The 22,970-nt window shown below is 43.9% G+C and overlaps 3 protein-coding genes across 3 annotated transcripts; 2 read left to right on the forward strand and 1 right to left on the reverse strand.

Annotated features, from left to right (window-relative positions):
* Positions 1–5,775: 5,775 nt before the first annotated feature.
* Positions 5,776–6,886, forward strand: LOC103645805 (indole-3-acetic acid-induced protein ARG7). The gene has a single exon (XM_008670525.2). It carries the CDS (start codon positions 5,954–5,956, stop codon positions 6,380–6,382), a length of 429 nt encoding a protein of 142 aa, XP_008668747.1. The 5' UTR covers positions 5,776–5,953; the 3' UTR covers positions 6,383–6,886.
* Positions 6,887–13,967: 7,081 nt separating this feature from the next.
* On the reverse strand, positions 13,968–17,462 carry LOC100274928 (uncharacterized). Its single transcript, NM_001365864.1, has 10 exons — positions 17,219–17,462; positions 16,884–16,976; positions 16,711–16,792; positions 15,963–16,059; positions 15,815–15,890; positions 15,202–15,260; positions 14,996–15,118; positions 14,603–14,660; positions 14,421–14,506; positions 13,968–14,270 (listed from the first exon to the last, which is right to left on the reverse strand). Exons 1-10 carry the CDS (start codon positions 17,403–17,405, stop codon positions 14,199–14,201), a joined length of 933 nt encoding a protein of 310 aa, NP_001352793.1. The 5' UTR covers positions 17,406–17,462; the 3' UTR covers positions 13,968–14,198.
* Positions 17,463–17,642: 180 nt separating this feature from the next.
* On the forward strand, positions 17,643–22,726 carry LOC100282247 (cofactor required for Sp1 transcriptional activation subunit 9). The gene is made up of 6 exons (NM_001155159.2): positions 17,643–17,812; positions 19,965–20,109; positions 20,189–20,258; positions 20,461–20,627; positions 20,732–20,805; positions 22,365–22,726. The coding sequence occupies exons 2-6, from the start codon at positions 19,966–19,968 to the stop codon at positions 22,432–22,434; spliced, it is 525 nt and encodes a 174-aa protein (NP_001148631.2). The 5' UTR covers positions 17,643–17,812; position 19,965; the 3' UTR covers positions 22,435–22,726.
* The last annotated feature ends 244 nt before the right edge of the window (positions 22,727–22,970 follow it).

Below are 22,970 nucleotides of genomic sequence, written 5' to 3' on the forward strand. Positions count from 1 at the left end.
AAGCTTTTCTCATCAAGCTTTCACCGACCGGGGGATGGGATGGGCGACCATCACCATCACCATCATCATCATGTTCACGTGGACTCTTTGCGGTGGTGGTTAGTTACTGGTGGTACCAAAGTTAGTTTTTATGGCCTGCGGATTAAATTATGCAGGCTCGACTCGACTCGAGCACGTAGGTGGGTGAGTGAGGCTAGCTAAAGTACACTGTTCATGTCCTACCGACTACTAGTACTGAAGCTGACACTGAAGGCATGCATGCCTCGGTAGTTACGCCCCGACTCATGCCATGTGGACTCTCTCTCTCTCTCTCTCTTGCACACAAGCCTCCAGAATTCTTTGAGTTACGAAATCATAAAAGGCCCTAGTTAAATGCGGCGCTAATGGAGTCCTACAGATTACTAAATGCATAACCGTTTATCAACCAACCTACTAGTTGGACTAGGACTTGTAAGACGAAAATTCTTTTATCACAGACGCGAAACCAAAAAACAAATCTGAACTAGGACTCGTATTTTCCATGAATCATGCGTGCATGGATAATGATGCTCTTATATATGCACCGACATGTCCGCGTAAGCGACAAGTGTGCAAGCATAACCGTTTCTACTACTGATTAAGCAACGGCCAACGCGGTTTCTTATGAGCGGTGACAAAATATAGTGACCCGGCGCACGTTTGGACATATCCACGTGGTCGAAAAGTGTGACAAAGGACGCTACTAGTACTGAAGTGCTTTAAATGCACTTCTAAAATAAACTAGTCTAAACAACACGGTCAATAGTTTAGCTAGCTATTAGCTATTTTTTAGGTGGATACATCCAAACACTCTCGACTAATAGTCCTGCATCCTCATCTACGCATTAGTTTACTATAATTGGTTCAACCCAGCTAAAATCAATTAGTAGTTAATCAACCAATTTTAGTAGCACTTTTTAGCCAATTTAATGCTCCATCTGTCCAAGTTTATAAGGCGTAACAATTTTTTATTCTTGTCCTATAATATAAGGTGTGCTCTCTCTGAGCATATGTACATCGATGCAATAGTATAAAGAGAATTAAATGTGTTTTTTTTTGTCTTTGAACCAGAGGTGATTATGTCTTATATATTGGGACAGAGGGAGTATTAGTTCAGCTGGGCATTCAAACGAGCGTTTAAGGGCATAAGGGCTTGTTTTGGATCTAACCAGTTAAAAATAGCATTATGTTTAAATAATAACTAGAAGCATCAAATCGTGGATTATTTTTTTAAAAAAAAAGCTACATAAATTGTGACTAATTGATTAGGTGAATTTCTTAATCCAAGTTAGGCCATGGGTAGCTCATATATTGCTACAGTGAGCATGGTTAATCAAAGACTAGTTAGGATTCATATATAGATTGTCTCGCTAATTATTAGTCACTGCTTATAGAACTTGTTTTAAAGTTAGTTCACGCTATAGTGGTGATTTTCAGTAGTTGGAATCCAGACATGTCGTAGTAGTATACTAATTATTATACATTCACAGAAATTACATGTGTATATTATTTTTAATGAGGTACACTATAAAGATAAAATTTTAGAACTTACCCTTGGAAGCACAAAAAATATGCCATTATGCCAATAAAAATATTTAATGAGTTACTAACCATAATGCTACTTTTGTAGACAGGTCGTTGTTGGATCGTGGTTTCAAAATAATATAAAATAACCACATTAAATTTCAATCAATGTTACCTACACATGCTACTTTTTTTTTAAAAAAAAGTACATTTCAAAATTTTAGATTCATTTAGGGTTTTATAACACTCGTGCCCCTTAACATTACTGAGCTGGACAGAAGCAAGCACGCATTGGTCATTGATGCCGGCGCAGACTCACCATGCATTCATGTACCGGCACGTGCAGGATCGGAGCTGAAGTCGATCGTTTCCTTGTTTCAGAAACGAGAAAGAAAAACGTTTCCGATCGGCACATTTTACTAATCAAGGATGCTCCCCGTTGCAAAACGTTTATTCGTGTAGCAGGAAATTAATACAACATGCATGCAGCGAGTAAACAAACAAGTCGAGTCAAACACTTCTGCGATCGCCGCCGCCGCCGCCGCCGTATGGGCATGTGGCTGGCTGCATATGGCCCGACGCAGGCCGACTGCTACGGATACGAGCGCCTCGCTGGCTGGCTGCTGAGCCGTGCCCGTGCCCGTGGAATCAGGCCTGTCGCCTGCCGCCTGATTACTTATTGGAATCAGGCCTGCCGCCTGATTACCGCGTGGCGTCCCTGTTACTTATTGGAATCAGGCCTGCCGCCTGCCGGTGCGGCGGTACGGTGCCTGGCGGCTCCGGTGGGCCGACGACGACCGTGGGGCTCGTTCTGCTCCCGCTTTGCACGCCCGTCCACGGCGGTGTCGGTGTCCGAGACCCATCTATCAGAACGGGCGCGATCGAAGTATGGATGCTGTCCGTTCTGATCATATCCGATCCACGCGCGTGCGTCCTGGCCTACGCGCACACGGCAACATGCCAAGATGCAGAGTTAACGGACGGTGCATGTACGTGTTGCGCCGTACGTTGCCACACGTACTGCACTGCTGCCGCGCTGCCGGTGCCGCGCCCGTATTAATTGTCTATCTGCCTCGTGGTGGCTGGACGAAGCTAAGCTAATTAAGCATCTTCTTCTCATCTCCATGCGATAGCGGCCGGCGAGCTGGCATATCCGCGCGTGAGATCCAGTAGTCCATGGGCGTACGATTATCGCGTGTACACAGTACACCACGCACGTGGAACAAACAGGCTACTACGCAACACACAGGCGCGACGCGATGCACCGCACGGCAGCGTAAGCAGACGCCAGGTCGCGAACAGACCCGCCGGCCAGGCCCGATCGATCAGGCGCGGATTCGCCCGTATCGCGCCCCGGCGCCGCGCTCGCGCATTAATTTAGCCGCGAGGATATAATAGCCACGGCCACGGCCACGCACGCTCGCTCGCACGGCGGCACATGGGTGATGGGTGGAGGCCGGCCGTTCGCTCGCCTGTCTGCCGCGCGGGGCCGTGCAGAGACGACCGCGGCGCATCGCATCGTATCTTCCGAGCCGCAGCGCGGCGTTTGGCTCGGAGCGAACCCAACAGCACCCATCGCCAGCGGCACGGCGACGGCTCAACCGCTCTCCCGCTGCCGTCGTCGCGCCGCGGCGGCACACGTGCCCGTGCCCGCCGCGCGATATTCGTATCGAGGCTTTGTACGCACACGCCACACCCCTGCCCCTGCCCCTGCCCCGCCGCGCGAATCGTGGAGTATGCAGGCGGGCGTGCTGTTCTCCGAATCCGCTCCACTGCTCTGGCACATTGGATATTTGTTTGGCCTGCACTGTTGTCTTCTCTCCCGCCAAAGCGACGAATAGCTAGCTTCATGTTTTGACGCACGGACACGGACCTGTTTCCATCGCTATAGCGTGTAGGGGCGGAGAGCATCGAGCATGTGTGCTCCTGCTCCATGACAGTTAGCCGAGAACATGTGTGATCAAGGACAGTTAGCCGATATCATGGCATTGACAGGGGGGGGGGGTCTCGTTTGACTCTCTGCCATGGTGCATGAACCAGTTCACAGTCCGTGATTCTGCAGTTTTCAGCTTGGACGCTACTCCGTCCTACTCCACGCGGAAAGAGAGTTTGACATAAGTGTTCAGCCAGGGAAACATGCTAGTACGAAGCCTCTCTCTGCTGCACAGCACCCGGCGCCAGCAGCACCCATCAGGCGTGCCGCGAAATCTTCCCGGCGATCCTCCAAAGCCACGGGCCCCGGCAGAGAACCGCGCGCAAAAATCCGAGGAGAGATCGGCCGGACCAGACAGGCCACTGGTTCGTGCACATGCGCCTGCGCGCCCGGCTGCGGTCACATGCACCAGCAGCAGCGCACTTCCCACTCTGGGTCGCCACTCGTCTCGCTCGCCTCACCTGTCAGAGTTCGGAGAGATCAGAGAGAGGGGGGCACCTCGCCTGGCCTCTCGACACCGCCGCCGATGGTGTGACGCGACTGCTGGCCCCGGCCACGATGCGATGCTACGGACACAATGTTGTGCAGTGCTCTCTTCACTGTCTACGTACGTACTCCGGTCTGCTCTCATCACTGTCCGACACGACACGAAGAAAACACTGCAACAGCGAGCTTCGTTTGGTTCCGCACGTTTGCAAAGTGACAAAACCTTGTCCGCCACTGCACTCGTATTCCGAGTTTGAGGAAGAACACGAGCAGCAGCGTGGTGTACCCTGCACGGTGCACCTATCTATCACCCGTGCACAACTTGTTGTCGGCATCGCCACATCGCAGCAGCGTTTCAGTGCGTGGAGCGCTTCGCATTTATTCATAGACGATACTATATATTATCGCAATATACATATGTGCATAAAAACTCCTAGCAATAGATCTATCACTGCTCCAAATTAAATGGCTCATGACATACACGCGAATGAACATTATAAAAAAAAGGAACGAGTTGAACAAGTGCAGCGGCGAAAATGGCATCTGCTGTTCTGCGGATGCGCAAGACGGCAAGAGGCAGGGAAGTTTGTGCGCTCCATTTCTTGGTAGCACAAGGGTGTGCAAGCTGCATAATTTAGGCAGCCAGGCATTTGACGGTGCGGTTTTAAAACGTTAAGCATGTGCGCTTACCAATAATAGTTCAGGGGAAAAAATACTTTTGTTAGATGGATGGACTTTTATTTCCTCCGTTTATACATATGTGCAGTTCCACTCTGAATGAGGATCACGACATGGTTAAACGCAACTCTAAGAGCAACTCCAATAGTTATGTAAATTTTAGCTCTCTACATAGATTTAACAAGTTGCTAAATAAGTTTGGGAGTAACAAACTGTAATTTCTCTAATAGTTCTATAAATACAGGTTGTAGTTTTGTTTTAAATCTATTCATACAAAAAAATCACAAATGTCAACAATCACTTTCATTACCTACATAGTATCGCCAACTTTTTTTCTTTAGAGAGTTGGTAATTGATTGTCAAATGTATAGAGAAAATAAGGTTATATGAGAAGTGACTAAATTTAGGAAGTTCATTTAGAGAGTTATTGGAGAGGAGTTTTTATATTAACTATCTAGATTATTGATTTAGAATGTCTTTTAGAGAACTACTAGAGGCTTCTTTCTAATTGTTTTTTAGCAATTCTGTGTATTCTAGATTTCTCGTTTTCTAAATATAAATAATAAATTTGACTCTCTAAAGTTTTCGCTAGCCAAATATGGATGGTATAACTCTCCAAATAGTTTTTTTACAGGATAAATTTTACCAAAACTACTACTCCCCCGTTTCTTTTTATTAGTCACTGGATAGTGCAATTTTGCACTATCCAGCGACTAATAAAAAGAAACGGAGGGAGTATTACTTAAAGCGGCATGTGGAAAAATGAAACAAGACCCAGGTGCTGAGGTGCATTTAACTGTACCTGTACTGCATAGGAAAATTATATATTTGGCAGTGTACTCTGTACATTCCGTAATATTTTATTTATGACTAATAAAGTTTGATCATTAGCATTTCCAACTACAAACCTAAAGTTTCCAATTTATTTGCTAGTCAAAGATAAGAAAACCTAGAATTTTAGTCATTTATACATCTTATATATTTTTGTGACACAGAGAGTAGTAGAAGAATACCAATCCATCCTTTTCAGCATAATTTTATACCGGGCCAACTGGACGATCCGAAAGGCAAAGGGTCGCCAAGGGGCCCCTCCTCCCTATAAAGCCTAGCTACCTTCCCCTCCGCAAGTCTGCCTCCAAGTCCAAGCCACCTCTCAGCTCTCACCAGCTAGCTCTACTCTCGCGGCGCTTCCCCACGCCGTTCGTCGCCATCGATTGACATTGGTCCAACCCAACCGCGCAGCTAGATAGATCTACGTCGACCGGCGGCCGTGAGGGACGAGGCGCGCGCTCGCTCGCTCGCTCGTGCGTCGACATGGCGAAATGCAGCAGCAAGATCCGGTACATCGTGTGGCTGCGGCAGACGCTGCGGCGGTGGCGGTCCCGCGCGGCGGCTCGCGCGGCGGTCCCGGCGGGGCACGTGGCGGTGTGCGTGGGCGGCGCGGCGCGGCGGTTCGTGGTGCGGGCGGCGCACCTGAACCACCCCGTGTTCCGGGAGCTGCTCCGGCAGGCGGAGGAGGAGTACGGGTTCCCGTCGGGGGCCTGCGCGGGCCCCATCGCGCTCCCCTGCGACGAGGGCCTCTTCGAGCACGTCCTCCGCCACCTCTCCTCCCCGTCCAAGTCCGCCCGCTTCGTCACCCTCGAGGACCTCGAGAGCGGCGCACTGTCCTGCTGCTGCGTCGCCGCCGCCGGAGACTCGCTCCCGCTCCTCCGCGGCATCTCCGCCGACAAGGCCGTCTGGTGAGCGCGCCGCCCTGCCCATTGCGGGCGCGGGCGCGACGGCCGTTTCGCCGGAGACTCGCTCCCGCTCCTGTACGGCGACGGCCATTTCGTCGTCTCGTCTCTTTTTTCTTCTTTTAACCACTTTTTCGCGCTCGCTCCCTTCGTTCCAATCCCACCCGAGTGGAGTGGAGCTGGACGCGGCGGGGACAGACACCTCGACGACGAGCAAGAGGAGTGCGGCCGGCCGGAGGCGGTGAAGTGAGATGGCTGAGAAAGTCCTAGGATTTTTTAGACGACTGTCAAGTCTAGTCATCCATTCATTCCCCCCCTGTTGTAAGATCAATTCGGGAATTTAGTGGCTAAGTTTTATTTCTTTTTTTCTTTGCCTTTTTTTAATAATCATTCAGTACTGCTGCGGTTCGGCCAGCATTGTTGCAAGTGAAAAACATTCGTTTATTTTCCCGCTACAGCGGAGTAAAACCGTGATCGTGTGGACTGCTTGGCCGACGCGCGGGTATTTTTCTTTTGGGTCTTGCCTCTCTGCGTAGTATTTTCCAAATGTTCTCACTTCCCGAGTGCTTTACACCATCGCCAACAGTTTACCTACAATCATATTCAAATTACACACTATAAACAGTACACTCTACAATATAAAAACGACGCAAAACAATGTTTTTAGTGATTATATAGGTGTAATGTACAGTAGTTCATATATATTGTCACAAAAACATTTTTTGCACTGTAGATTGTATTGTTCGTAGAGTGTAGTTTGAATATGATTATGGATACCGTGAAAATGGTCTTAGAAGAGAGTGTTGAACTGGCTACACATGTACCAGTGACTCCAATGGACTTGTCGCTGAATGATCCTCCCACCCATTTTCTTCTTCTTGGAGAAAGAAAGGGAAAGAATATACGTTGAAGCTGTCGCTAGGCTGGTCACAATGATTACGGTACACCACCAACCGAATAATCGTGTTAACTGGTATCCAATATGAATATAATAATGGCTCAACTAATCCTTTGTTTGTCAAGACTGATCCACTAGAGGGACTGACTTGTGGCCGTCAGTCAGCCTGTGCTTTCAACCTCAGGATTCAGGAACCAATGAAGTAGAACCCACGCGTGACTTTTTTTTTTACCTTGACCGTGATTAAAGTAACTTTTCCCCAGAGAGCAGCCTGCAGACTACTCACGCTTTACTCTCAGCGCGGGGGACAAGAGCAGCTGGTACAGCGCGTGGTCATGTTAGGGTTAAGCTACGTGTCCTGATCGAAAATGCAAACCCTCCCCCATAGATATGGCCACAGGTCACGATCGCTATATGCCTATATATAGATGAAGCTCAAGGTAGGTAGACACTTAAGGGCATATACAACTTATATAAACAATCTGTATCTTAAAGATATCAAGAGGGTAAGAAACATGAGAAGAAGAAAAAAAATTAAGAGAAAAATTCAAGAACAGAGAGGTTAACTGATCCGGATGAAGAACAAAAGAAGAAAACGAGAAAAGAACTCGAACAAAGGGGTTAGCAATGAAGGATTAATGCTTCCAATCAAAACACGTAGCTTGAACATGACTCGATCACTTGATCTGATCCGAGTCCCTGCCACGTTGCCACTCTCACCATCCGGAGAGCACACCGCCCATTGCCCCCCATTCACCCTCTCCGGCTTCGGCTCCAGGACGGATGGACCGGGCGGCCCGTGACCCTCCCCGTCGTCTGGCTGTTGCGTACTTGTCCCACTGTGCGGCGGGCCCGGCTGCGGCGCGCTGCTCAATCTGCCGCAGCCCGCAGCGGAGGGAGGCGCCTGCATGTGGGCTGTGGCCTGTGGCGGCCGAGGACCGGTGGTCCCCGTGCCGGCTGCACATGTGTGCTGATGCCGGCAGCGGAGCCAGGCGCACGGCGTGGCTTGCCGAATCGCCTGCGCCCCTCTAGTCCTTATCCGTAGTCCTTTCGCGGTTTCGCCTTTCCACTGGGCCGGTCGGGCGGCCAGGGCCCTCACCTCGGTCTCTCTCACGACGGTTGGTCAGGACTAGACCTGGATCAAGATGGCAGAGCGCCTCAAAGAGGCCGTGCCATACATTGAACAGGGCCATGTGCGTGTTGGCCCTGAGGTCGTCACCGGTGCAGCATTTCCTGTGACCAGGAACATGGAGGACACCATCACCTGGGTGGATTCCTCAAAGATCGAGGAGAAAGTAATGGGGGTACAATGATGCATTGGATGATTATGATGTCATGGTTTGAGGTTACTGCTCACAGAACTTGTGTGTGGTTAAATGGGAATTGCTGTGAATGGGGGAGGGAAATAAACTAATTTCCCTCTTAATATCTTTTTAACCGAACAAGATCTTAGAGCATCTTCAAAAGCTCCCAGAAGTCTTCTCTAAATCCAGTTTTTTGGAAAAGACACAAAAACATGTCTCCAACAGTTCCCTTAAAGCGCTCCTAACTTTTTTATAGCCAGAAACAATCTGCCGCTTCAAGAGATCTGTTGGAGAAAGAATTAGACTGTCTCCAGCAACGTCCTCTATATCCATCCTCTATATCCGTCCTTTACAATCTCCTCTAAAAGATTTTATCCTCTATATCTCATTTCTCTCCAACAACGTCCTCTAAATCACGTCCTCTATACACAAATATCTATATTAGAGACATTTTTTATTTTTTATTTTTGTACATACGTATTTGTCATACTCTTAAATGTATTGTACATGTTTTAGTTTTGCTAAACCGGTTATTTAAAGTATTCAAATATATAGAGAACCGTTTAGAGAAACTCTATATATAGAGAATCCATCAGCGTCCTCTAAATTTAGAGGACCGTTTAGAGGACGTTGCTGGAGAGCGTAGAGAACCGTTTCATCCTCTATATTTAGAGTACAGGAGGATTTAGAGGCTCTTGCTGGAGCCAGCCTTAAAATCTATCCACTAATTATTTAGATGTCCCTTAAAACTGATTTTGAGGAGTCGTTTTCTGAGAGCTCTTGAAAATGCTCTTAATTGTAAACCATACGGTAACATTGTTTTATCTAAGCAATTGGTTAGCAGTTAAAAATAGACAAATTTCTTTTGGCTCCTCTATGTCATCAAACTGAGAAACACGACAAGATTTCTCAAGACATGGCAAAATGTGAGTTTAAACTGTCTAGCCACGATTGTTCAAGGTTAATCATGGCAAATTATGCCCACTTAAACATGGCAAAATATGAATTTAAATTGTCTAGGCACAATTGTCCAAAGTCAGTCATAATGACCACGAACCAAACAGCCCATGTTTACCTATCAACAGGATCGGTCCAGATGGTTGATACTTAAGACTTGCTACAAATCATTCATGGACACTAGATCAGGTGGCGCCACTTCGGGCGCCCTATCCAGCACAAGGTAAACATCGTGCATACATGGATCAAAATGATTGTATCCCAAGGAACCCGCGGATTACTGCTAGCAAATACAACCGCTATGTGCCTATGCTCTTAACAACATATTATGGGATGCAATGTATTCCCTCCATTCGAACGTTCTAAAATAGTATCCGTTTTAAGGTGTTAGTGGATTCATATAATATTTGATGTATATATATTATATGTATCTAGATTTATTGTTATCCATTTGAATATGAAAAAAAGAAAATGCTAAAACGAACTATACAATGGTACAGAGAGAGTAGTAATTGATAGTCATGCACTGGACATTTGACTCCGCCATGCATGTGCCAGTAGTGTTCAGCAGGAGAGAACAAAATGTGAGGTGAGACACAAGCAAGAGGAGGGATTGGACGGGTACACAGTAGCATCATGGCAATTCTGAGCATCACTAAAAGCAATTCTGAGCATCACTAAAAGCAATAGGCAATGCATCTACCGGCAGTGTTCAACATGAGAGGAAAACAATGTGAGATGAGGTGGGAGCAAGAAGAGGAGGGGCTTGACGGACACACAACAACAACATGGTAATTCCCAACAGCACTGAAAGCAACAGGCCCTGTAGTTCATTTGTTGATGCCAGCACCCATAATTAAAGGAGGATTATACATGTCATTTGATTGACTATATGATCTGATCTATTTTTTTAAAAAAAAAACTGATGTCAAACAACCGAACAGCTTGCAGCCAATGGCAGTTCCTATGACAGTTGGATTAACCTTATATTTGTTGCTACATGATGGTCCTATCATTTATATGAGCAATTCCATGTTGCCTTCTTACTTGTGATTGTCATTTTGAAATGCGAACAAAAAAATGGAAATATCTTCCTGAACTCTGGTTTACCATCAGGTGTGAGCTTATCTAAGCAACATAATTTTGAGCAACATATTAATTGTTTCTGAGTAGATTCGGTGGCACATCGGGCAAGTGTAAGCCATCAACCTTGTTTTTACTAAAAGTACACCTACTACATCAGTAGTAATATACCTCTAATTTAGTATCAGTAAAGCCTGTACAGTTTATTAAATTATCATGTATAGTTGATATGGTGAAAGCTGGCTCACTGAGACATCATGGAACATTTTTCTTTAGGATTCAGGAATAGAAGAATTGACAAATAATTATGATACCAAAAGGCGAGTGGATATGATGGTTCTAGAATCTCATCTCGAATTCTGTTGCTGGAGTTCTCGTGAACTTTTCAAGTAAACCATAAGCTATTGGCTAGAAAAGAAGAAATCAGCTTTACAGTCCTCTTGCTCAATTTTTCAATCGCATCTTTATCTCCATTGCAACAACATGTTTCTTATTGTGACTGGCGAACAACAGGTAACTAAATACTATGCAGTATTGAAGACACTGACATATTACTGTTAGAGTTGGAACTTGTTTACGATTACAAGTTACTACCCATTGCAACGAATCACTTGCATACAACAGCTTGCAGCTGAAGAATCCCCTTAATTACCAGTAAGGGGCACTGCATGACTCTAGGACACTATCGATGTTCAGGAGAAGCAACCACTGCATTTTGTCGAACACCTGGCGCACGCCATCATTGAGCAAGCGGATGGTACGACTAAATTGGCCACCAGATTGTGAAGCAAAATTCAACATAGCAGACAATAATAAAATCACCTGCTCAAACCTATAATTCATTACAATGTTAATTATGAGGAACAAATATCAAATACAGGCTATATCAGACATATGCATCGTGTACACACAAAATACTGAGCCATCACTAACCACAATTTCTTCAACCATGTAAAACTATGATCAGCTATAGCTAAAAGGGAGTCAAGTAAATTTTGCTAAACCGATTGTGAAGAATATGCCAGTTAGTAGGTTGATGCCAGAGGTAGTTTGTTTTAGTAGCGCTGGCCAAATAATCGAAGTAGTTTGTTTCAGTTGGGATAACATGAAAAAGGATTTAGACACAGATCAAAAGTAAAGGAAAACAAAAAATATGTCTAGAATCATCCAACACTACATCAGAAGGGATCAGCTACAGATGAAATCACCTTATCTAGACCGGGATTGCTCTTGAGAAATCGAGCTACAGATGATGCCTTATTATCTACCAATTTATATGACTATATATATATTCAATCCCTTTAGTTGGTTTATGATTAAACTGTAAAAGGTTTGGGTGAAGGTGTCAGCTACAAACTTAAACAATCAAGAAACAATGTGATATCTCAGTTCTGAATTGGTTAAGAAAACTGTAGGCATCCCACCTCTGAGATTGCAGTTTCCATGTTTTGAGTTTTGGCTCTCTCAAACTGATCTTGGCCATCCTCTTGACTCTCTGTTTCATCAGTTGTCACTCTCCTCGAAGCATCCTCTTCATGAGATTCAACAATGCTCCCTTGCTTTAAGGAATATCTTTGAAGTTGCTCCCAATCAGTCGATGACTTTAGAATACTCAGCAAGCATAGCAATCCAAAATCTTCAAGTGCAATTAACAATAAACAAGATATTATAAAGGAGGCCAGAGGAACCTGAATCATAGTAACCTGGAGAGAGGAGCCTTTTACAGAAATTGTTTGAGACGACAAATGTTTATGAACCATATATCAGTCTACTAGGGAAGATTTGAGGACTACAGCGATCATTCGATAATGATCGTCTAAGAGCTGGCGTCTGGCAAAGCTATCTTCAGTTCTGTACTGGCTAGGTTTTGGAGCCTAGAAAATAAGGAGAAAACAAGGTTGCTCTCAATCCCAATTTATCATATATTATATCGACCAAGCATCTGGTGCTCTGGAGTTTACACCAATTTTTTAGAACCCCTCTACACTGGACCTTTAATAAGTGCAAACTGAAATCATTTGGGAGATCGGGATCTCACTAATCGTGATGTTGTGCTCCTCCTCCCGTGCTTCAGGACCAAGACACTGCTCCTCCTCCACTGACTTGACACCAAGAGCACCAAATCAATTACAGGTGGACGCCAAATTAACCATCAAGCTTCTCGATTTTCCGGTCAGAATTGCCAAGAAATATAAGCAAGAACCCAATTGAAGTTCAACCAGAGGTACAATCATACAGTTCTTTATATAGTTTACTCACATCTTGAGCTGGCAAGAAATTGAATACAAAAATAGGATATACCCCTTGCTTTCGAAACTTCTTTAGAATAAACATGGATTGCTAGGCTTAAATATTAATCTTCTCTCTGTCCTTAAATATTAATCTTCTCTCTAGACTAACACCATTTGCCCCCTCCTCTATCTTACGTCAAGCTCCATTTCTAGTCTTAAGCGGTAGTCTTGAACTACTATTCATGCGGCTGATGGTACTGACACCAAGAAATGGAGCAATGCATCTGAATCGATGGAGCCTCGCTCGCATCAGCAGCGGGCCAACCCTAGCCTAGCCTAGAATAGTAATGGAGCAGAAACTATGGACCTTGCGAGGTAGACAGCTCAGGCTACACAGAGAGGAGGGTCCTCGGTGGCGGACTCACCTTGGACAGGCACATCAGCGACGGCGAGTGGAATGTGGTACCGGGTTCGAGCGCCAGCCAACCTCACCTCCTCTGCGACCGTGGCAGGTGGGTATGGCTTCTTCTCCGGCGTGGCCTCCACCGAAGCGTAGGGTTCGACGCTTGCAGGAGCCTGATGGAAGGCCGCCACATCCTGGGTGTCCGAATGCAGCTGCTATTGCGGCGGCGGAGCTGGTGGGCAGCATCTGGGGTCTGGCGCGACAGACAGGTGATACGAACGCGGAGCGGCAGAGGTCAGAGGAGAGAGCAGATCTAGAATCAGAGAGTGAGGAGCGGACGCAGAGGCACGGGTGGATGGATCGGATGTGAGATTCCGGCGGGATGGAGAAAGCGGAGGGGGAGGGAGGGAGGTGGAGCCTTTTCCGGGCGAGGCGGAGCGGTGGATGGGCCCAGCATGGGTGACAAAGAACTTGGTGACGAGGTCGGAAGGAGGCAGATGCGCGACAAGGCTAGAGAGAGCGAGCGGACGTGGACGAACGACTGCGTCGAATTGAAGAAACCATTCGAGTCCGCCTTCTACACGCGTCGCGACGCCAGACGCGTGAAATGCGGAGAGGGCCTCAAAACCGAGCGCCTTTTAAGACTTTAGATAGATGAATTGCATGACATACAACGTACAGGCTCGCTATAAATCAATCACAGGAAACGGAGTCAACATCATGAAAACCCATCAGATGAAATAGCACCAAGATCTACAGAAAACTTGAGGTGTGACCTAAAGCTCATACAGTGTAATTGGTTTCTCTTGCCGTTGACCTGATCATACATAAAATAAACATAAAAAATGTCCATTCAAGGTCAAGACAGTTGGTTCGAGCACAACCGTGCTAACATGTCATCACAAGTTTCTTCCCTTTTCTTAGCCACCAATCAGTGATCAAAAGCACGTTTAGCTTCCGGCAGCAGTAGGAATGGCGGTTGGTTTCGAATCCTCGGCCTTCTCGTGCTCCTTGTTTAGCATCTGGAATCACAGCAATTAACAGACAAGATTTCATGTCCACAGCAAAATTGAGCGATTCCATTACAAGTGATCAATGTCACTAAGGTATCAACCTATCTACAAGGAATGCATACATGACTGAAACAGTATCAGAAACAGATATGAATCAACCTTATTGTTGATTAAATTGTGAAGCGCAATGACGCTCCGGATCAGAGAAGACAGGTATATCACCAACATCATGTCGTTTGTTTTCACTGCACCAAAGAAAGGAAACATAAGGCTGCTGCAAAATAAGGATTCTGAGAAGATAAGGTCTGTTATGTTAAATCAGAAGAAAGATGCAAGATTACCTGCAAAGGCTTTAATTAGCTCATTTACGTTCAAATTTGGAAGGAGATTAAAGACATCCTGCAAAAAAGAACTCATAATGAATATATACTCTACAATCCTCTTCTGAAGCAGAACTTTAAGATAGAATTAAAAATCAATGCTTCATATAATGAAAAAAAAACAAATAAAACTATGTGTGGGAGAATAACTGATATCAAGGGATCAATTTGTACTAAAATACAAAGAAAAAGTTAATAATCAACTAAAAATATACTAAGCACCCTTTACTCATCTTATGTTTCCCATTCCGATACTACTGCTACTAAGAAAGCTGGTAGATTTCAGCATTTACCGTTTAGTTCATTCAATTCCAGTAAAAGTAATACATGACAAATTTCAAGAAAGAGACTAGCCTGCAAATGGTACAAAATTTCGTGATTCAGTGGGAGCTTCCCGTCAATTACAAGATCCAAATAGCTTCGGATCTCCCTAAGCCTTGCATCGAGTCCCTTTAAGGCTGCAAGCTTGCTAGTGACCTTAATTGACAAATAAAAGAGATACTTAGGGTGTGGCATAAATAAAATAATATGCAATTGGAAAATACACTCAAGACATTAACCTCTGTAGCAAGTGTGCTTATTGTTGTGTCCTTGACATCCCTTAGAAGGTGTTCAACTCCTGATGGTTGCACAAAGCAAAATAGTTAACAAAACGTCATGGCACAAATTCTATCAATATTTCTTGGTAACTATATTTTTGTTCCTCAAATGAAGATAGCCTATTGGAGGACTCTTCAGTGACGACATTGAGTAGGGTCTGAATAATAAATTGAACATAATTATATTTTAGATAGAAGGTGCCCAAATCCTGATGATTGCACAAAACAAGAGTAAAGCATCATAGTACAAACTCTGATATTCATACATAACTATTTTGTTGCTCAAAATGAAGGCACCAATTGGTGTACCCTAATGATGACATTTAAGACTGTTTTCAAGTCGTCCGATTAATCGCGATTAGTCATCATTAATCGTCCAAGTCGGTTTCGACCAATCGCGACTAATCGCCCAAGGCGTCCGACTAATCGTGATTTATCGTGATTAATCGCCCAAGTCGGTCAATCAGAACGATCAGCAAGTCGTCCGACTTGAAAACAATTTTAACAATACCATCTCGATAGTAAAATCCATATAACTTTTTGGTTGTTGTTCATGCAGATCAACAAGTCTTACCAATTTCCTCAACTTCATGAGCTGCAATTTCTGAAGGAACATGGACAAATACCTTCTGACTTTTCTGAGTTGCATTCTGTAAAGGAAAAAACAAATTAAACACTGAGCAAGCAAGTGAAAAACTCCAGCAACTCAGCAAGTTATGTACCTCTTTAACCTCCTCCACAGCGTAGTACGCTTTGGTCGGTATACCCAGCTCCTTGGGTTGGACATCAATAATCACCAAGACTGGATTAGGAACATAACTGCAATTTGGAGAGCGAGAATTGGAATAAACAGCTGTGAGAAGCGCCACAGGCAATACAGCAGGAGCACCCAGTGACGAAGCTAGCATAATTAACTTTATATATAGAAATATAATTCTGTGATCACCATATCAACATCCCTAGAGGACAAAGAAAATTAAATGTAGTGGAGAAAACATTTGAAGTTCCCAAATATTTATAAATTATTGATGGCTCTCAAAGCTCGTGATTTAGTTTGACTCAACAAGATTATTCCTTTACAGAAGTATGTGGGGAAGAAATTGACTCGGGTGGAAATAGTAACACTTGACTGTTCTCTCCGTACCATTTCTTTTGCCAGCAATCTACATTACAAGTGCTAGGACAGTAAACATAGAATTTCAAAGCAAAATTCATGAGAAAATGGATTGGCTATGCAGTTTTGAGCACAGAGGAAAACATAAATATGCCTGCAACCATGTATCACTAACATAGGCGAAACATAGTCAAATAACTTGTGGAAGCTAATCTATATATAACAACACTTCAAAAAGTTCAAACAATCATCCTAAGTTGGCTGAAAAGTTACACACTCGTAACTTAGGACAGTACCTAAAAAATTGTCACACGAGTTCAAAAGAACAATCACAAGAGGACATAGCTTCACAATACCTGTTGAATAATGCATGGACATCCAAGTCGTTCTCCCTTAGTTTTGGGCCAGTGCTGTACCAGCCAACAACATGCTCCTTGGCTGCACCACAAACAGCCCGTGCTCATCAGGACAAAAGAAGCAATAGCACGGATCAGGCCCAACAAAATTTGAGGATTTTGATAGAGCATACCATTAATCCTCTTGAACATGGAGAACATTGACTCGTGGTAATTGTGGTCAAGGAACCAGATCCTAGGATCCTTGTCATCCTCCTCAAACGGCACTGCAAAAAATCAAGTAGCGGATTTAGCAAGTCACCCCCGGGACAACGTCACAGATCTAATCAATTCCGCACGGGCATTCCACGTCAATAGATCTAACTGCATCTACACCCGCAACCGATTCAGCGAAACCTTAAGCTGCACAGCAGCCCCATACGTGACCGGAAGCGTGCACCTGAGCGGCGCAAACCCTAGCCATGGACAGAGAAACTGGAGGGCGGGGGTTGAGACTTGAGAGGTTTACCGGCGTAGGAGTTGGTGACATCGACGGACCCGCGGGATGAGGTGCCGAGGAGGACGCCGACGACGCGCTTGCGGGTGTCGCGGGCGACGCGGTTGTAGTGGTCGACGATGCTGAGCAGCACCAAGGGATGCACCACTACCCGTTCCAGCGTCCGCCCCGACAACTGCGCCGCCTTCACCACGTCCATCTCGCCGGAAGCCTAGCAGCGACTACGAATCTGCGGAGCGCGGTGTCGGGTGGCGTGATTGGGGAGGGGGTGCGGACTGCGGCGGCCACCTCTTGTGCTTTGCTTCCCTGTTCCTTCTCCTTTCTCTTTCTTTCTTGCGGGACTGCGGAAGTGGAAGGTCAGGATCGCTTTTTGAATAACCTATTGGGGGAGGGGCGAAGGCGTAAAAGGACTCGGCCTTCTGCTTTGACCGCGGCCCGATTAGAAACGGACGACCGAGACCGCCTGGGCGGATCCGAGTTCGGACGGCCCATCAGAGCATCAGACGACCACCTTCCTGCCCCCATTCGTTTTCGCATCGGCGTATCTCCCGGCGGCCGGCAAAGGCGCTCTCGACCTCCCTGCGGTGCCGGTACGACAGTCGACAGGTGAGGAATCCGACTAGTTGATCTCTTAGTTGTCCGTGTACTGTAGGTATTTCGTTCTTTTCCACTCTCGCCCGCTGGCTTGCTCCTTATACTCAGCCCTAGCCTCACTCGAATTCATTCCCAGGTTGCTAGTTTTCAAATTGTTGTGATTCTGATCTCATTTCCTTTGGAAATACATCATCAGTTGGTAAATTTTTGTATGGTGGTAGATAAGGGGCTGAGAAGTGGTAGTGTGGAATGTCTTTTTTTGACAAAGGGGCGAAGCCCCCTATTTCATTAAGAAATAGGAAAAGTAGTTCATTACAAGGCACACAGCCGAACCAGAAGGACATGCCAACAACAACTAGAAATATTGGAGTGTGGAATGTCTGTGTTTCGAGATTGTGACTGGTTGAGATATATGTCTTAGAAAGAAACTTTGCTCACATTTGTGTTTTATATTTCTAGGGTAACTAGTTGTTGGTCATGATTTAGATTGTGGAAGTTGCCTCTGCATTTTTTTAGATTATTTGTAATTGGAATAAGTACTCAACTATGCTGTGCTGGTCTGATTGTACAAATTAGAGGCCCCTGTGCTTTTTTGTCCAGCATATTGTGCAGGAATTGCCAATTAACCTTATCATAAGCCTTTTCAAAGTCCACTTTGAAAATCAAGCCACTTTGTTTTTTTATCTTGACTTCATGGATGATTTTATGCAGAAATATCACACTATCCATAATAAATCTGCCTTTGATAAAATCGTATTGATATTCACTAATCACCTTGGTGTAGGGCTGGAAAAAAAGCTCGAGCTGGCTCAGGCTCGCAGCAGCTCAGATCGGCTCGGCTCGATGCTTAGAACAAGCCCGAGCCGAGCTTATTTTTGTGGCTCGTGAAAAGAGCGAGCTAGCTCGGCTCGGCTCGCTGCAGTCAACGTGGCTCGTGGCTCGACCCAACAAAAATTTGTTACATAAAATACTAATTAGCATATAATATTAATACCGAGTAGACAATTAATTTATGTTATTTGAGATTACTATACAAAATTAATCTACTTTCTATATTATATCAGTAATATATTTATTTTACTAATTTAAAATATTTTTAAGATTTTATATTATAATTTAGAGAGCAAATTCACGTTTATGGCTAGGCTCAGCGAGCCGCTTTTTCAAGCTCGTCAGATGGGCGAGCCGAGCTCGGCTGCTCGGCTCGGCTCGTTTCCACCCCTACCTTGGTGGCTTTGTGATACACTGAGCAAGCCTGTTATTCAGCACTTTAGTGATAATTTTATAACAAACATTGAGAAGACAGATAGGCCTAAAGTATTTCATTTCAACAGCATTAGTAACTTTGGGCAACAAAGTGACAATCCCATAATTGAGTCTTTCAATGGTCAGACTGCCATTAGAAAAGTCCTTAAACAGATTCCAAAGATCAAGCTTGATGATCTCCCAAAAATCCTCATAGAACTCAACTGGGAGCCCATCAAGGCTAGGGGCGTTGTTATGCTTCAGGGAGAAAACCACCTTCCTAATCTCATCCAGAGGGAAGAGGGCACTGAGGAGAATTCTATCTTCCTCATCAAGCTTTTTCATGTTCAAATTATTCAGAGAAATACTAGGGCACGAGGAGGGACCAAATAAATCTTTATAGAACGAAGTAGCCACCTGATTGATCCCAGCGTCTTCATGGACCAGCTGGTCATCATGCAACCAGAGCCTGAATTCTGAGCCTTCTTTTTTTACCCTTCGCAACGAGGTGAAAAAGAAAGTTTGGCATTAGCATGTGGATTTCTCCATACTTATATTTATTCATCATGTAAAAAAATAAAATAGTGGCAATATTGCAAAACATTTGTTTCACCGTCATTTCACTTTGAATCATATATCATAAATTTCATTTGATTCACTGAGCTGAAGTCAACTAAAACCAAACATAGGAATTATATGATTTTTTCTCGAAAAGGAATTATACGACTTCACACCTTTAAGGCCATGCTCAGTAGATCGTGCACATGCACTGTAGACGGTACTGTTTACAGCGTGAAGTTTGAAATAGAATGTGTGATAGGAAGTCTGTTGGAGATAGGCTAAGAAGTTATATCATTTGACTTGACAGCTCAATCTCTATAGTCTATACTAATATCTGGCTTTGTGCTGCATTTGGCAGGATGGCAATGGCCACATCAGCATCGTACCCTCCACCTCCTCCATTTTACCGATTGTACAAAAATTTTGAGCAAGATCCCTCATCTGCACCAGAACCTCCACCACCAATTGACGAACCATTCAAAGCCTTGGGTGTTGATTACACAGTATGTTTTATCGTACCGCCTTTGCTAATCTGCTATTGATTGCGCTAAAGTGATTCTGGTTTGCCTCTTTGGTATCCAGGGAGATGTTGTGATTCCAAGCTTGGAGAGTCATAATGTCCGTCAGCTTTATCCAAAGGGTCCCAATATTGGTGTGTTGATTCTTGAAAAATAGATATGTTTATCTGCGTATGCATACATGCTCAATTCTTTGTGATTGATAAACGTTAAAACTGTTTAGACACTAGCTGAAAGTTTTATATGCCAAATAAGTTGTTGTACTGTTACTTTTGAGGACTCAATAAATTATTTAATTTAATGAGCTGACTCTTTGGAAAATTTGTTAAATTTTAGACTTCAAGAAGGAGCTTAGGACCCTCAACAGAGAGCTTCAATTGCATATTTTGGAGCTGGCAGATATATTAGTTGAGAGACCATCTCAATATGCTCGTAGGGTAGAAGATATTACGCTCATATTCAAGAACTTACATCATCTTCTCAATTCCTTACGACCTCATCAGGTGTGAACCTTAGATTTTGTCACGCGCGTATATTTCTGCTATTCTTCAAAGCCACGTTGATTAGTATCTTTTTAGTAGTACTAACATTCTTTAGTATCTTTTAGGCAAGGGCCACATTGATTCACATGCTTGAGAGCCAAATTCGGCACCGCAAGGAAGCAATTGAAGATATAAAGCAGTGAGTCTCCTTTCTCATATATAGTAGTGTTGAAATCACATTTCATGTATTCAATTTTAGTCTGTGTCTATAACCTTTGGACTCTAGAGTCTCCAGTCACAATTCCAGTTTCCTATTTACTTGTATCCACCTTCCATCAACTAGCACTACATCGTCTGTAAAAAAACATACACTAGGAGATATATCATTGTGATCTCATCCATCACCAAGGCAAAAAGGTAAGAGTTTAAAGCTGATCTTTGATGTTCTATTTTAATCGAGAAGTCACCCTTGCCCATGTCACTTGTTCGAACACTAGTCACAACATTGTTTATATGTTCTCGTACGTTGTTGAACTCTATGTTTGTCCAAAGCTCACTGAATAATAATTCTTGTTAGTTCACAACATTGTTGTATATGTTGTCGTACGTTATTGGAACTCTATGTGTGTCCAAAACTCACTGAATAATATTTCTTGTTAGTTTATTATAAGCCTTCTCTAAGTCGGTGAAAACCATGTGTAGATCCTTCTTCTGCTCTCTATACTACTCCATCACTTGCCTTATTAAGAAAATGACTTTTATGGTTGACCTTTCGGGTATGAAACTAAATTAGTTCATTGATATCCTCGTTATTCTTCTCTGAGATGCTCAATAACTCTCTCGCGTAGCTTCATAGTGTGGCTCATCAACTTAATTCACTGGTAATTGGTACTCCCTCCGTTCTTTTTTATGTGTCGTGTTTTAGTTCAAAAATGAACTAGCCAACGACAAATATTCGAGAACGGAGGTAATACAACTTTGAATATCCCCCTTATTCTTTTAGATTGGTATCAATATACTTCCTCCCAACTTGTTGGCCATCTTGATTGAAAGATGTAGCTGGAAAATTACGCCTCAATGGATTTCTTTCAGTTTTCGTCTTCATTAGAATGACTAGGTTCAACGTTGACTCGTCAAGCCTATCATAATCCTTGTTTACCAGGACCTAGGACCTGCTATATTGAGATAATATAGGCAGAGTTGGAATTTCCATCTAATACAGTTTATAAAAACTAATGGTAGACCTTTGAGCTAAAAAGATATTCATCAGTATTCAGTTAATCCCGCACGACACTCCAGTATATGCTGATGCTGCTATATATGTTTCATCAATATTTATATGTTCTTACATAGAGTTGGGGAAATGGGTTGTGTCTGCCTGTCTTGACATGCTTCCATTTTGTCCACAACTGTTGCAAATTTCTTTTTTCTTTCTACCACTGCATTACAGCTCCGGCACAGTATAGAAGACGTGAACTGTCATCCAACACAGTTTATGGTATCAAAAAGACCATTTAAGTACCACTTGCTGCCCTTGTTGGAAACATATAATGTAGTTCAAGAGATGGTTAGCTGATAGTTTCGAGAAAACAAGTTGTAGAATACATTCTGTGAAGTTGACCTCTGCTACAATTTTTTGCAAATAAGCTCCGTCTTTAGAAACATGGCATCTAGTGGCGAGCACATCTGGTTTCATTGTAAATTGTGACTGCATAAATGCTTGTGTTCTAACGCCCCTGAGTATTTCTTTTACTAAAGGAGGAGGGAGGAAGCGCAAAAGGTGCTTGGGGAATCACTGCTTATCTTGGATGGAAGTCAAACTAACTAGGCTGACGCCGTCAAGGTAGTTGGTTCAAGACCGATTCTTCTATGAGTTAGTGTGTTAGTAGAATAGAAGACAAGATGTGTCTGGATTGTTGTGGTATCATCTGTTGTGGCTTGTGGTATTTCCAGCTTTGATAACTGAATTTTCTTACTTCTATGGTCTATGTTAGCAAAGTTGGATTACTTTCTTACTTCCATTGGTACTCAACTGCATCATGGGTTACTTTCTTGTGGAAGTGTATATTGTGAGATTGATGCCTCGTGGCCAGCTTAATTGAAAGGTTGTTATATGCTAATATGCTATTTTCCAATGGAAGATTTCTCGTCTTATTTTTGTTAGGTAGAATTTGTCGATTAATCAATATAGATAAGTAAGGCCATGTTTAGTTATATATAGATTCTCATGATCAGATAAATTTTATCTACTAGAGATTCAAATGTTTTGCTTTCTCAATCTTAGATAATGTGCTGCATGCCTGCATGGAAGAATCCCATTTATCAACCTTTACATTGTATTTTCTTGGTAATGTGCGCTATCTA

The sequence above is a fragment of the Zea mays genome, chromosome 2, assembly GCF_902167145.1.
Source record: "Zea mays cultivar B73 chromosome 2, Zm-B73-REFERENCE-NAM-5.0, whole genome shotgun sequence".
Lineage (NCBI taxonomy): Eukaryota > Viridiplantae > Streptophyta > Magnoliopsida > Poales > Poaceae > Zea > Zea mays.

Coding starts and splice junctions, on each gene's coding strand:
- LOC103645805 (XM_008670525.2), top strand. CDS start 5,954: ATGGCGAAATGCAGCAGCAAGATCCGGTACATCGTGTGGCTGCGGCAG.
- LOC100274928 (NM_001365864.1), bottom strand. CDS start 17,405: ATGGACGTGGTGAAGGCGGCGCAGTTGTCGGGGCGGACGCTGGAACGG. Junction 16,793..16,883: donor CATGTTCAAGAGGATTAATG/GTATGCTCTATC, acceptor TTTGTGGTGCAG/CCAAGGAGCATGTTGTTGGC. Junction 15,261..15,814: donor TCATGAAGTTGAGGAAATTG/GTAAGACTTGTT, acceptor TGCAACCATCAG/GAGTTGAACACCTTCTAAGG.
- LOC100282247 (NM_001155159.2), top strand. CDS start 19,966: ATGGCAATGGCCACATCAGCATCGTACCCTCCACCTCCTCCATTTTAC. Junction 20,628..20,731: donor ATTCCTTACGACCTCATCAG/GTGTGAACCTTA, acceptor AGTATCTTTTAG/GCAAGGGCCACATTGATTCA. Junction 20,806..22,364: donor GCAATTGAAGATATAAAGCA/GTGAGTCTCCTT, acceptor CTTTTACTAAAG/GAGGAGGGAGGAAGCGCAAA.